The sequence below is a fragment of the Xiphophorus hellerii genome, chromosome 9 (genome assembly GCF_003331165.1).
Source record: "Xiphophorus hellerii strain 12219 chromosome 9, Xiphophorus_hellerii-4.1, whole genome shotgun sequence".
Classification (NCBI taxonomy): domain Eukaryota; kingdom Metazoa; phylum Chordata; class Actinopteri; order Cyprinodontiformes; family Poeciliidae; genus Xiphophorus; species Xiphophorus hellerii.
This window is the reverse complement of record NC_045680.1, coordinates 32,299,005-32,311,767: the sequence shown is the minus strand read 5'-3', so window position 1 is coordinate 32,311,767 and position 12,763 is coordinate 32,299,005. Positions and strand designations below refer to the sequence as shown.

The 12,763-nt window shown below is 46.8% G+C and overlaps 1 protein-coding gene across 4 annotated transcripts in view; it reads left to right on the top strand.

Annotated features, from left to right (window-relative positions):
* nfia (nuclear factor I/A) overlaps positions 1–12,280 on the top strand; it is a 75,833-nt gene extending 63,553 nt beyond the window's left edge. For all 4 annotated transcript variants that reach the window (XM_032572479.1, XM_032572478.1, XM_032572476.1 and 1 more), the window contains one exon: positions 7,843–12,280. In XM_032572479.1, the coding sequence (XP_032428370.1) occupies positions 7,843–7,857 (15 nt within the window). In that variant the 3' untranslated portion in view covers positions 7,858–12,280. The remainder of the gene's footprint in view (positions 1–7,842) is intronic.
* Positions 12,281–12,763: the final 483 nt, after the last annotated feature.

The following is a 12,763-nucleotide window of genomic DNA, read 5'->3' as shown; positions in this document are numbered from 1 at the left end:
AGTGGCGCAGTTGGTAGCACTGTTGCCTTGCAGCAAGAAGGTCCTGGGTTCGATTCCCGGCCGGGGTCTTTCTGCATGGAGTTTGCATGTTCTCCCTGTGCATGCGTGGGTTCTCTCCGGGTACTCCGGCTTCCTCCCACAGTCCAAAAACATGACTGTCAGGTTAATTGGTCTCTTTCTCTAAATTCTCCCTAGGTGTGTGTGTGTGTGTGTGTGCATGGTTGTTTGTCCTGTATGTCTCTGTGTTGCCCTGCGACAGACTGGTGACCTGTCCAGGGTGACCCCGCCTCTCGCCCGGAACGTAGCTGGAGAGGCACCAGCAACCCTCCCGACCCCATTAGGGACAAAAGGTGAACAGAAAATGGATGGATGGATTATCAATCCAATGATTTCAGACAAAAGGCTGAATTCTTTTCTAATGTAAAAATACTTTGAAGTTTATTAAATCTGTCTGCTAACTGTGGCTCAGTGTGGGCGATCGACAGTCTCTGGAGAGAGAGAACCACTGGAGGGGGGTAGAGGGGTCGCAGTTCAATGGCCCCGCCCCCTCCATCTCCAAGGCAACCATCATGACAGTCTGTGTGCTTGGAGGCCGGCGGTTGGGCACTGAGCTGGTTACCGTGGGAAACCAGTGTCCAGAGAAAACGAACCATCAGAACCAGAACCATAAGTAGTTGTTCTGGTTCTGGTTCTGGATCATCTCTGCTTATTGGGCTGGTTCTGTGACCATTCCATCTGAGTTCCTGAACTGGACCAGAACCGACCCAGGAGAAGATTATCGTAACCTGAGAAGAAACGGACCGATCCGGGTCCAAACTGGGTAGGGTCCGGTCTCTGTTTCAGGCTCTGTCTGACCCCATCCAGGTGTTTCCCTCCTCACTTCCAGTCCAAACTGGGTCTGTATTCAAACCTTACTCCAGCCCAGTTCAGATCAGGAGCAGAGAGAGTTCTGGACCGGTTCTGTTTCCAGAAGTTGGACCTGCAGACGGTCTGAGCAACTCGGTGCCGGGGGGCAGCGGACCTCCAGGAAAAGGCTCCATGTCCCCCAGCGCCTGCAGTCTGAGTTACCGCTGTCTGGTCCGCTCCGGTCGGTCCGGTTGGTCGGTGGGAGTTTCATCTTCAGAGTCTTCTCAGGAGAGGGGGGGCTACTGCAGCGGGGGGCGAGAGACATCGACACACAGCGGGAGAGAGAGAGCGGGCCAGAAAAGTCCCAGCGTCAGCAAGTTGTATTGATTAAAAACTAACCTTCCAGTCTTCTCCTCTATCACTGCGCGCACAGCAGAATTACAACGAGCCAGGAGAGAGGGCCACGTGGCAACACACAAGAGCTAACGGAGAGAGAACGGAGAGAAAACAGAGAGAGAACGGAGAGAAAACGGAGAGAGAACGGAGAGAAAACGGAGAGAGAACGGACAGAGAGAACGGAGCGAGAACCAAGAGAAAACGGAGAGAGAAGCAGAAACACTGGAGTGATCCGGCTCCGTTTTAATAAACTTCCTGTTCTTCTCAACACGCTTCCTAAACTCTGCTTCTGTCTCCAGATGTGTGTGTGCTCACTTTAAATCAGTGCTGTGGTTGTGTGTGTGTGTGTGTGTGTGTGTGTGTGTGTGTGTGTGTGTGTGTGTGTGTGTGTGTGTGAAGTACATGCCAGGATGAAGAGGAGAAAGTGATCCAGAGAGGAATGCTGAGAAAGAGGAGTGAGGATGATGAGATGGGACGGGTAGTAAAGTGAGGGAGTGTTTAAAGGTGGGGGGGTTCCTTGGCGATGGCAGTCACGTCCCAGGCCGTCTGGTCGTCCCTAGCAACCAGACATGATGTAAGATGAGGATGAACTTGAACTTGGCCAGGCAGTGAGGATGATGAGGGGGAGATTGGTGAAACATGAACGTTTGGCAATCGATGCCGGCCGATCAGAGACAACACACACACACACACACACACCCACAGAGGAATGGGTCTGGTGGTCTGAACCCTTCCATGGTCCACCCAGGGTTTGGCGCCCCCTACAGGCAATGGGCGGTTTTATATTGGATCAGAAGTTCTTCAGATATTTTTCTTTATTTTAGCTGCTTGTCCAAGGTCTGCTCAGATGCTAACAATAAGGCCTTAAAATGTCTTAAATTAATTTTTAAAATATAAGTTGGCCTTAAAAACGTTAATCATTGGTCTTAAACTATGTCATGGCAGGACTTTTAAATCTCATATATTCTGTGTAGTTTTATTTTTTTCTCAGGGGACTTTTCAATTTGAGCCATCTACAGACATCTTCATTACATTCTTGAGGCAGTTGTGGATACCGCTAACTAGCTGCTAACATACCCTTGCTAGCTAGTGTCTCTTGCTATCAAGGGTAACTAGAGACAAGGTAGCTAAATTTGATGCAGATTTATTGCTATTTGCCTGTACGACATAAGATGCTAGGTGCATTTTGTGCAAAAGTCTCGTCTTTACAGGGCTTAAGATTGTAGAGCCACAGACGCTCAAAGCTGCTGTCAGAGCTGCGAACAGACCTGAGAGAGGTCACAGTTTGGCTCCCCTGGTGACGCTGACGGCTCCCAGGTAACAGTTGCTGCTTCTACTGCCACTGGTCTTTTGGTGTGACACAAACTCTGAAGGCAGTGGTTCAGTGGATTTTAATGGTGGTCCAGTTATCCATCCATCCATCACCTTCCTCCCAGCTTACCCTGGTCTTCCTCTGGACCTCCTCCCGCTGGATCACCTCACCATGTGTTTCCATCATTTGTGAAAAAGATTCTGATGTCTTGAGCTCCTCAACTGCCCTGACCCAGAGAAGGCACTCTACCCTTTTCTGGACCTTCAGATTTGGAGGCGCTGATCCTCATGTTGGCGGAGAACCGATTCAGTGGTAGCTGCAGATCACTGCCTGATGAAGCCAATCAGACTACATTATCTGACCCAAGACACCCAAAAGGGATCAACGCCTTGGCCAGAAACAGTCCATAAAGGGCAGAATCAGTAACACAAGGTGACCTTGGTAGAGTCCAGCTTTCAACAGAAACAAGTCCAACCAAAGTTGTTCCTGTTATTAGGCCTGTAGCGAAAAACAATAAATCAATTAATCGCATGATAAATTAAAACTATCAACCTCATTTCTTGACCAAGATGGCGGCGCGTGAACAACGCGAGGCTCAGCATCTCTCCAGAATCTGCTCTTTAGTGGTTTTTTATCTATTCATGACTGGACTTTTTTTTTTCGGAATTGCACAGCGTTGCTGCACTACAGCAGACACGAACTTCTGGACCTTTGGAGCTACAATTTTGACTCTATGATCGCCGATCTCTGACTCATCCCAGAGATCTCCAGAACATCGGAGGCTGCTCACTTCTCCCGGCCGGGTGGAAGGGTATGCAGGCCACGACGAGAACGTAAACAAAGGCGGGGTAAGCGTGGAGGGGTGCGAGCTAGGCTAAAGCTAACACCATATCGGCTCCCTTTACCCAGCATTTTCCTCGCCAATGTCCGTTCTCTGGCTAATAAAATGGACGAGTTACGACTATCCATCACGAGTGACAGACGGATTATGGACTCAAATGTCATGTTTTTCACCGAAACATGGCTAAACAACAGCTGCCCGGACAATGCTATCCAGCTAAGTGGACGCCACACACACCGAGCCGACAGGACAGCAGATGACTCCGGCAAGACCAGAGGCGGAGGTTTGTGCATTTATATTAACAAAGCTTGGTGCACAGACTCTGCTACTACCGAGAGTCACTGCTCACAGAATGTGGAGTTTTTAATGGTCAAATGCAGACCTTATTACCTCCCAAGGGGATTCACCTCGATCATCCTCACTGCCGTGTACACCTAGCCATGAAAGAACTCTATGCGGCTATTAGCAAACACCAAACCAAATACCCCGAGGCTGCTTTTATTGTTGCAGGTGATTTCAATCACTTCAACTTGAAGACAGTTCTTCCTAGATTCCACCAACATGTCTCCTGCCACACCAGAGGAGACAAGACCCTGGACCATGTCTACTCCAATCTGGCTGGAGCCTACAATGTGACACCCCTCCCCAACATCGGACAATCAGACCATCTCTCCCTGTTCCTCACACCTCGGTACTTACCACTCATCCAACGTGTGAAACCTACCGTGAGGACAGTAAAGGTGTGGCCAGAGGGCTCAGACGCTGTGCTCCAGGACCGGTTCAGGAATACAGATTGGACTATTTTCCACCATACAGACTTGGATCAGTACGCCTCATCTGTACTGAACCATATTTCCACCACCATAGAACGTGTCACCACCTGCATTACCATGTACCCCAACCAGAAACCCTGGATGAACCGAGACGTTCGTCTCCTGCTGAAGGCCCGCAACATCGCCTTCAGGTCAGGGGATGCACAGACTTACAGTGCAGCCAGGGCTGAGCTGAAGAAGGGAATCAAGAAGGCCAAACACCACTACAAAAGGAAGGTGGAGGATCATTTTTCTAACGCCAACCCCCGACGTATCTGGCAAGGCCTTCAGATTCTCACAGATTACAAGAACCCCAATACCACCCCGCTTCTACTGATGTCTCCTTCCTCAACGAACTTAACAACTTCTATTCTCGTTTTGAGAGAGGGAATACCACAACTGCAACCAAAGCAGCTACCACCCCAGGCCAACAGCCACTGACTTTCCTCCCCACTGACGTAGGAGCGGCTCTGAGCAGGATTAAATCCCACAAGGCTGCGGGTCCTGATGGCATACCTGGACGTGTCCTCAGAACGTGCTCTGGGGAGCTGGCAGGAGTGCTGACGGACATCTTCAACCTGTCCCTGGCCCGCGCTGTGGTACCGACCTGCTTCAAGTCTACCTCCATCGTCCCAATCCCCAAGAATCCCAACCCAACCAGACTCAATGACTACCGCCCGGTAGCCCTTACCCCATCATTACCAAGTGCTTGGAGCGGCTGGTCCTAGCACACCTCAGGTCCTGTCTCCCCCCCACACTAGACCCCCACCAATTTGCATACAGGCAGAACAGGAGCACAGAGGATGCAGTCTCTATAGCGCTGCACTCTGTCCTTTCTCACCTGGACAGTAAGAACACTTACGCCAGACTGCTGTTCTTAGATTTTAGTTCAGCATTCAACACTGTCATCCCATCACAACTCATTACCAAACTCACAGACCTCGGCATCAGTCCACTCATGTGTAACTGGTTGCTCGACTTCCTGACCAGTCGACCTCAACATGTCCGGCTGGACAACCACTTCTCATCCACCATCATCATAAACACCGGAGTGCCACAAGGCTGTGTGATGAGTCCCTTCCTCTACTCCCTCTTCACCTACGACTTCAGACCTGTCCATGGCTCTAACGCCATCATCAAGTTCGCAGACGACACCACGGTGATCGGCCTCATCAGAGATAATGACGAGGCCGCTTACAGGGAGGAGGTAGACCGTCTGGCTGAGTGGTGCGACAAAAACAACCTGCAGCTGAACACCGAGAAGACCAAGGAGCTTATCATGGACTTCAGGAGGAACGCTGACCTACATCCACCCATCCACATTAAGGGGACAGTGGTGGAGCGTGTGGACACCTTTAAGTTCCTGGGAGTCCACATCTCCGAGGACCTGACTTGGACGACCAGCTGCTCCAAACTCTTAAGAAGGCGCATCAGCGCCTCTTCTTCATGAGGACCCTGAGGAAGAACCACCTGTCCTCAGAGATCCTCACGAACTTCTACCGCTGCACCATTGAGAGCATCCTCACCAACTGTATTACAGCTTGGTACGGGAACTGCTCTGTCTCCGACCGGCAGGCGCTGCAGAGGGTGGTGAAAACTGCCCAGTATATCGCCGGGGCACCGCTCCCTGCCATCAAGGACATCTACAGGAAGCGGTGTTTGAAAAGGCCGGGAAAATCACAAAGGACTCCACTCACCCAGCACACACACTCTTTTCCCTCCTGCCCTCTGGGAGGCGTTACAGAAGCCTACGGACCAGAACCACCAGGCACCGGAACAGCTTCTTTCCCACAGCTGTCACGCTTTTGAACGCCTCCTGACATAAAACATAAACTATAAGGACTGTACTCCCCTATCCTCTCATACAACAATAACACATGGACTATCCTCACACACACACACATCACGGACTGTTTTCTTCACACACACATACAACCTGTACATTTTATCTGCCATTATTTATCTATAATCCATTCCCTAACATTCTTGTATATTCTGTATAATCTGTATAATCTGGGCATATAGCTCCCATATTTATATTTATACACAATATCTATATCTCTTGCTATAACCCCTTATAGTCCATACATACATAGTCTTGTACATCTGTAAATAAATATTTATATCTCGTAGAGCACTTCTGGATAGATGCAAACTACATCTCGTTGCTTGTACTTGTGACAGTGCAATGACAATAAAGTTGAATTCTATTCTATTCTATTCTATTTTAATTATCGGCATTATCGTCTCTTCCGACCTTTTTCTCTTTCTGTTAATGACACTGAATGAAAAAAGGCTCAACTCCGGTGCTCTCCACTGACCTCTGACCTCATTTCCTTAGTGTAAAGCTCAGCGCAGACGACACGATCTTAGAGTTGGCGGCCGATTGTCGGCCCATTTTCAAAACCTGACGGACCAAACATTAGCCGACAGAAATCCTAGGTATAACGGTTCGATCGGGTTCGGTCCTGCCGTGTGGTGTCCAACAATGGGCACAAAATAATGGCTACAAGTTCAGTGAACTAATTTTAAAACTGGGCATTAATCAATGCTTTACTACAATCTACCTGCAATGCATGTGGCTAATGTCAGTTCTGACTGAGTGAAAATCATTGTCACGTTAACGAGGAACAGCTGAAAAGTAGCAATTTTGCTCCAACTCCTCCCCTTGTCATTTCTATATTATTTGCACAAAATGTTGAATAAACATTAATGTTGTTTCCACATATCATCTCCAATGTCTGCTGGACTTCGGGTTGCGCCGTGTCAGCTGTTTGGGATTCCCCTCCGTAATCTCCCCTCAGAAAGCGCGGAGGGGAATCCGCACTTTCTGATTGGTTACCTGTCACATTCAACAGGAAGCGTTAAGCTCCCAGTCGGGAAAACCCCTGATTTGGATCGGAATGGCAACAACGATCTACCGTAACACACCACACACTACAGGATGATCGGTTATGAAATCGCAAGCGACGATCTTAGAGAACGGCCAACTTTCTAAGATTGTCGTAAGGGGAAAAATAGGAGCAAAACATCATGTAGTGTGAACTATTGCATCAGGTAGTCGATGTGCCCATTTTCTCTATTTAAAAAGAATCCATTTTATTTTTGTTTTTGGTTGTTTTATTTATTTTGTTTATCAGTTCCAGTGTTAAATGTTCTTTTGAAAATAAAGTGTATCTATCTTTGGCAGGAAATCACATGCATTATTACGTCATTTCCATTAAATCAGTGTAAAAAGGTCTTCAGACAATATTCTTGTTTATCGCAATAATTTTTGAGACAATTAATCGCTCAGCAAAATTTGTTATCGTGACAGGCCTACCTGTGGAGGGAAATACAGCCGAGGAAAAGGAGTAGAGCCTCATGAGAACGGAGAGCCAGCAATGTTGACAAATAGGCAAAGAGATTAAAAGAAACAATAATTAATGTCTTCAACTAAAGTAAGAATGTGACTAGATCTATAGTTGATTTCACAAGTAATGAAATGTCTTCATATATGTGTGTGATTTTCTTTTGTAGATTTCTGTTGTGATACAGGCCTTAAATTTTATTGATAATAGTCTTAGGAAGTCTGAAATGTGAGATGGTGAGGCCTGGAAGAACCCTGATGTTGACCCCTGTGTCTGTCTCCACAGTGGTACCTGGGATAAGGACTCCGGAGGCGCAGACGCCCTCTACGGCCAGCCGCTGCAGCCTGTCCTCCAACACCAGCTGTCCCTGGTCAACCCCGTCACTGGTCCTGCAGATCCCGGCTCCACCGTCAATGACTCAGCATCGGCATGGCTAAAGCAGATTAAGCGCTCCCATGCTGCGAATCGTTCGTCCCAGAATTCCTTGCAGACTCTTGGATCGTATATCTGTAGTGCTGGATCTGAGTCCTGAACCTTTTTCCCTGAATCCCTGACCTATGGGGCAATGGGGGAAGCGACCTGTTCTGGGAACGTCGTCAGACTGAGTCCCAGATATTCCTCTGTGGAGGACCTACCTATCCATCACTTTGTGCCGCGTGAACTTGCAGTGGTTTGAAGCCCTCTAGGCTGCCACCACCCCTTCCTCCTTAGTGGATCCCTGCAGCCGGGGGCAGGCAGGGGGCCGCCTGGCTCAGAGACACCAGCTGAAACAAACCTGGGACAGACCCTGCCTCCTTCCCTAGATCTCTTCAGGACTTGGACGGTAGCATGAAGGGAAGAGCTGAGCCGGGGGCAGAGCAGCATGAACTAACCGTGGGGGCTCTGGGTGGGGTGTCCTGAAGGTGGTCTGGATTCGCTGCTATGCTTCACCAGGCGCTTGTTTCTCTGGAGGCTTCATGGCTCATCGGTTTCTCTCTTTTAGCCTCCATTCTCTCCTTCCATCCATCCACCTGTCCAGGTGAAGAGGCAGCGTACGCAGGGCGGACCGAACCCCCGGGGGTCCGGAGCCACTCTGCCAGTCAGGGGAGAGCCCCGCCTCTCAAATTTAACAGTGAAATCATGAGGAAAAGTGCAATTTTGTTGATTAGTTGTTGGATTATTAAATATATCTAAATGTATATTTTTCTTGTAGTCCGCTCAGACCAGGGACTCTAAAACACTGGGCGACAAACCGACACGCAGCCTTGGGGAACACCAACCCAGTGAGAAACTACCAAACCGCGTCGTTCTTTGATAATCTGGTAGTTTGATATGAGAACGTCTGAATCAGAGATCAGTTTCTGAGCAAAGGACTGATGTTCATTCAGCTCAAATAGAAACGAATAACGATTCCTTTATTTAAAATTTATTCTACGTCAGGGAAACGAAATGTCTCCTGAGGCCAAATCACAACAATTTAAGCTTGAAACGAATCAGTTTGGCAAGATAATCTGCCTGGCAACGGGCTGCCATTTGATTGTCTGGGTCTTCCAGAGGCTCCATCCAATCACGAGCACTTCTTCCTCCAGCTGGCCAATAGGCTGTGAGTGTGTCATCAGGGGGCATGGTTTATTTATGAGGACTTTAACTCTTCTTCAGTTTGGTTTTTCTTCCTTATTCTATAAATATCTATAGACACACACAGACACACCCAACGTTAACATGAGTTTAAGTGAAAAAGTCATAAAAAAAGAAGTAAAAAAATCTGCATGTGTTCGTGTTTGTGGCCGTTTTCTCCATAGATGACGTAGTTAGTGATAAATGGACGATATCCTGTAAAACATGAGGCACTTGCTGTGGGTTCTTCACTTCCCTACAGCTCTCGGTTCTTTTCCTCTCGTTTTCCTGGCAGCAACAGCACCGGTCCGCTCTTCAAATCCGAAACGTTCCTTTGTCTGTTCTGTATCTAAATTAGCCGATCCTGGTCTGCGCCACAAACACTAGCAGGATGTCCAACCTGTGGTCAAACCAGCATCAAGATGGCCTGCAGGTGGCGCAGTAGGCTGATTAATTTCGGTTTTATTAGGAGGAAGTTGTGAAGAACTTGTTTTGGAGGCGGTTAGGGGAAAGTTCAGAAGGTCTATACCATGTTTGAGACTGGATCTCCTGATGGCTGCAGATGGAAACGTTTGCTGGACGTTTTCCACCAAAGCAGCTCCAGGTCCGAACCACAAGCTGCTCTACAGCCCATAATTATTCATACCCCTGGCAGGCTTGCCTCTAATTTGTTTCTGATAGGAAACAAAGCTCTTTCTATATAACAAACATATCTCTATTATAAGAGACATAAAAAATCAGCTTTATTTATATTAGAATAACAATCTGCATCAATTATCAATTAAAACATTTTTACCCCCTGATGAATGAGTGAAGCTTTCCAGCTTCATGCCTGTCTTGTTGTATATATAGCCAAACGTCGTTTGATACTTATTCCTCTCATATTAAGCTTGATTTTAGACGTGCTCTGATACCACCCAGTGGTCGGAGTGTGAACCACATGTGGTTCATGGAAGCGAAATTGTGCAAAAGGCCGGTAAACTGTTAATAATCTGAATCCTCAGCTAGGTTGTGCAATAAAAATATATTCTTTGACTAACTAATGTTTTGTATACATGATATATTAAAACAGACCACATTAAAATTCTAAAATTTATTTCTAATTTGTGTTTGAAGTTTTTTAGTGACACTTGGCAACTAATGAATGAAAATTAACCAATATATAACATTTAGATATATTTGTGAAAAAAAGTAAATAGTATTTTTATTATATATAAATCTTAATTAATAAATAATTATTTTCACAAGTAAATACCCTAATATAATATCTGTTTTATCTGGATTTAGGGAACAAAAACTTCTAGGACATTACAGTAAAAACATTTTTCAGTAGTTAGCTCTATTTGAAACGCTGCAGGATGAAAACAAATGGTTGTTCAAAATATCTGCTGAAAATCAGTTTGTAAAACTGATTTCATGGGACTGATGTGAAGGAATTTTACAGTATTTAAAACACTATGATGATGAAAAACCAGTGGTTCAAAAAGAAAAATTTGACTCAATTTCAATCTTTTTTGAGCAAAAACATTCTCTATGAAATTATTACTGTAGTAAGACTGAACAATCTGTTTCATTCCTTAACTGCCTGGTGTTGCTAGTTAGCATCACAGCTAAATTTACACTAATGGTGACTGAAATATTCAAATTTATAATGTCTAAGTTTTTGTGCACTCAGGCATTCAGGCATTAAGGGGTTGTTAGCTTGTGGGCGGAGCAGCTTGTTGGTCCTCCACTGTTCAGATGAGAATAAATGGAGTTATAAAGCGCATTGTGATTGGTCGCTGGGTGTTCTGGTTCTGGAGCAGAGACAGAACCAGCTTAGTGGAGCCCAGACATCCAACTCCACCTGCAGGTCAGCTTTAGAACTCCCGAGTCTCCCTGTTGTTACCACAGGGCTCCAGTAGGGGGCAGAGCAGCAGAAACAGCTTCCGGCGCTGCTGTTTGCTGCTCGTTTGACTGAATCCGGACCTTCTGGTCGACCGCTTCGTGATCTTCTCCGTCTTTCCAGGGAATTTTCCGTCTGTTGCTGTAAAAAGGTTTCACGTCTTCTTGTTTGTCTCCCTGATTGTTCCCAGATCCGAGTATCGGATGTAAATTATGCAATATCTGCTTGCACTCTGAGACGTCTTTTTATGGTTAGATTTCCTTCCTTCAGACCGAAGCCGGACCCCACGGGGCCGCTCGGGTGGCTCTGGTCCGATGAGCCAGGCTGCTGTCTCATGAACCCGACCTTAAACAAATCCAAGCTGTCGTCCGTAAGAGTGCGGACGGTTCTGTGAAACGGATCTGTCCGGTTCTGTCGGCCGAGGCTGTGAGGGCCGAGGGTCAGTTCTGTTCCTGCCTTCCCTTTGGCTGTGAGTTGGACATTAACTATCTGCACTAAATATGAGATGATGAATAAAGAAAAGCAGCTTCTAGATCAAATCGGTTGAAGGGAATAAATTAGAAAATTGCACGGACATTTTTTAAAGTGTCATAAAATCTGATCAGTTGGTTTGAGTCCGACTCTGGCTGAGCGTTCGAGACGTTTTTAAGAAAACTACAATGAGTGAGAGCAGTAGTGTGGGCAGCGAGTTTGTTTGCTGTTTGTTCATTTAGTTGGTTCTGCAGTGAGGGCAGAGGGAGCGCCTCCTACTGGCTGGAGGCCTGACTGAGTGCTGTATAGTTTATTGATTTTAAAGCTGCCCTATTTTCTAATGCAGGACTTTTTTAACAATGACTAAGTGAGGAAACTGTGGTGTTGTGAATTTTCTGACTGTTTCTACGGAGGTTTGTTTTTTTCCTGGAAACTGGATCTAAGTTGAAAACTTTCCCGTTTCCTCCTTTTTTCTTGGGTTTCCTTTTTTATGTATTTATGAACATTTCCTATGTTGATGCTCTTCTGCAGCCCAGGGTGACCCCCACGCCCACTGTAAATGGATGTTACAGTTTCTGTATGTTCAGTGTTGATGAAGCTGAATTTAGTCCTTCTGAGGGAAAACAACATTTTTCTGCGTTTGAAAGAATTTAGTTGTTAGGCAGGAGACATAGCCGGCCAAACGATGCCCGACTAGAAATGCATCCAGGCATCTTTTTTTCTGTTCACCATTCCATGCAGAACAATAAACAGCTTGATTATGCAACATGATTTTTTTCTTTCCCATCTGTTTCTTTCTCCACCTCCTCCTCCTACATGCCTCCACCGCTGCGGAGCGACAGGACACCGAGATCGGACCTCCTGCTCCGGTTCCTCCCAGGAATCAATTATTCTAATGATCAGTAAATCTTCTCTTTAATGTCTCCATTAACGGATCAATTCTTCTCTTTCTGCATCAAATGAAACAAAAACCCGATCAGCAACCCAGAGATGGTGCTTTGGTCTGGAGGTGCAGAGGAAACCGGGCCGGTTCTGATGAACCGGGCAGCAGGTCCGATCACAGCCGAACCAGAGCTGGAACCAGAACCGATCCAAACCTCACTCCCCCAGAAGAGCTCTGCTGCCCCGTCAGGAAACGGAGGGGCAGTTTTTAACCCCCATCATGCCCCAGGAACAGGAGCCCCTTCTCCAGCTGTTGCTGGGCAGGCGGGGGTCAGGGGTCAGGGTGTTTTTGAACAGATGACTGATGGAGGA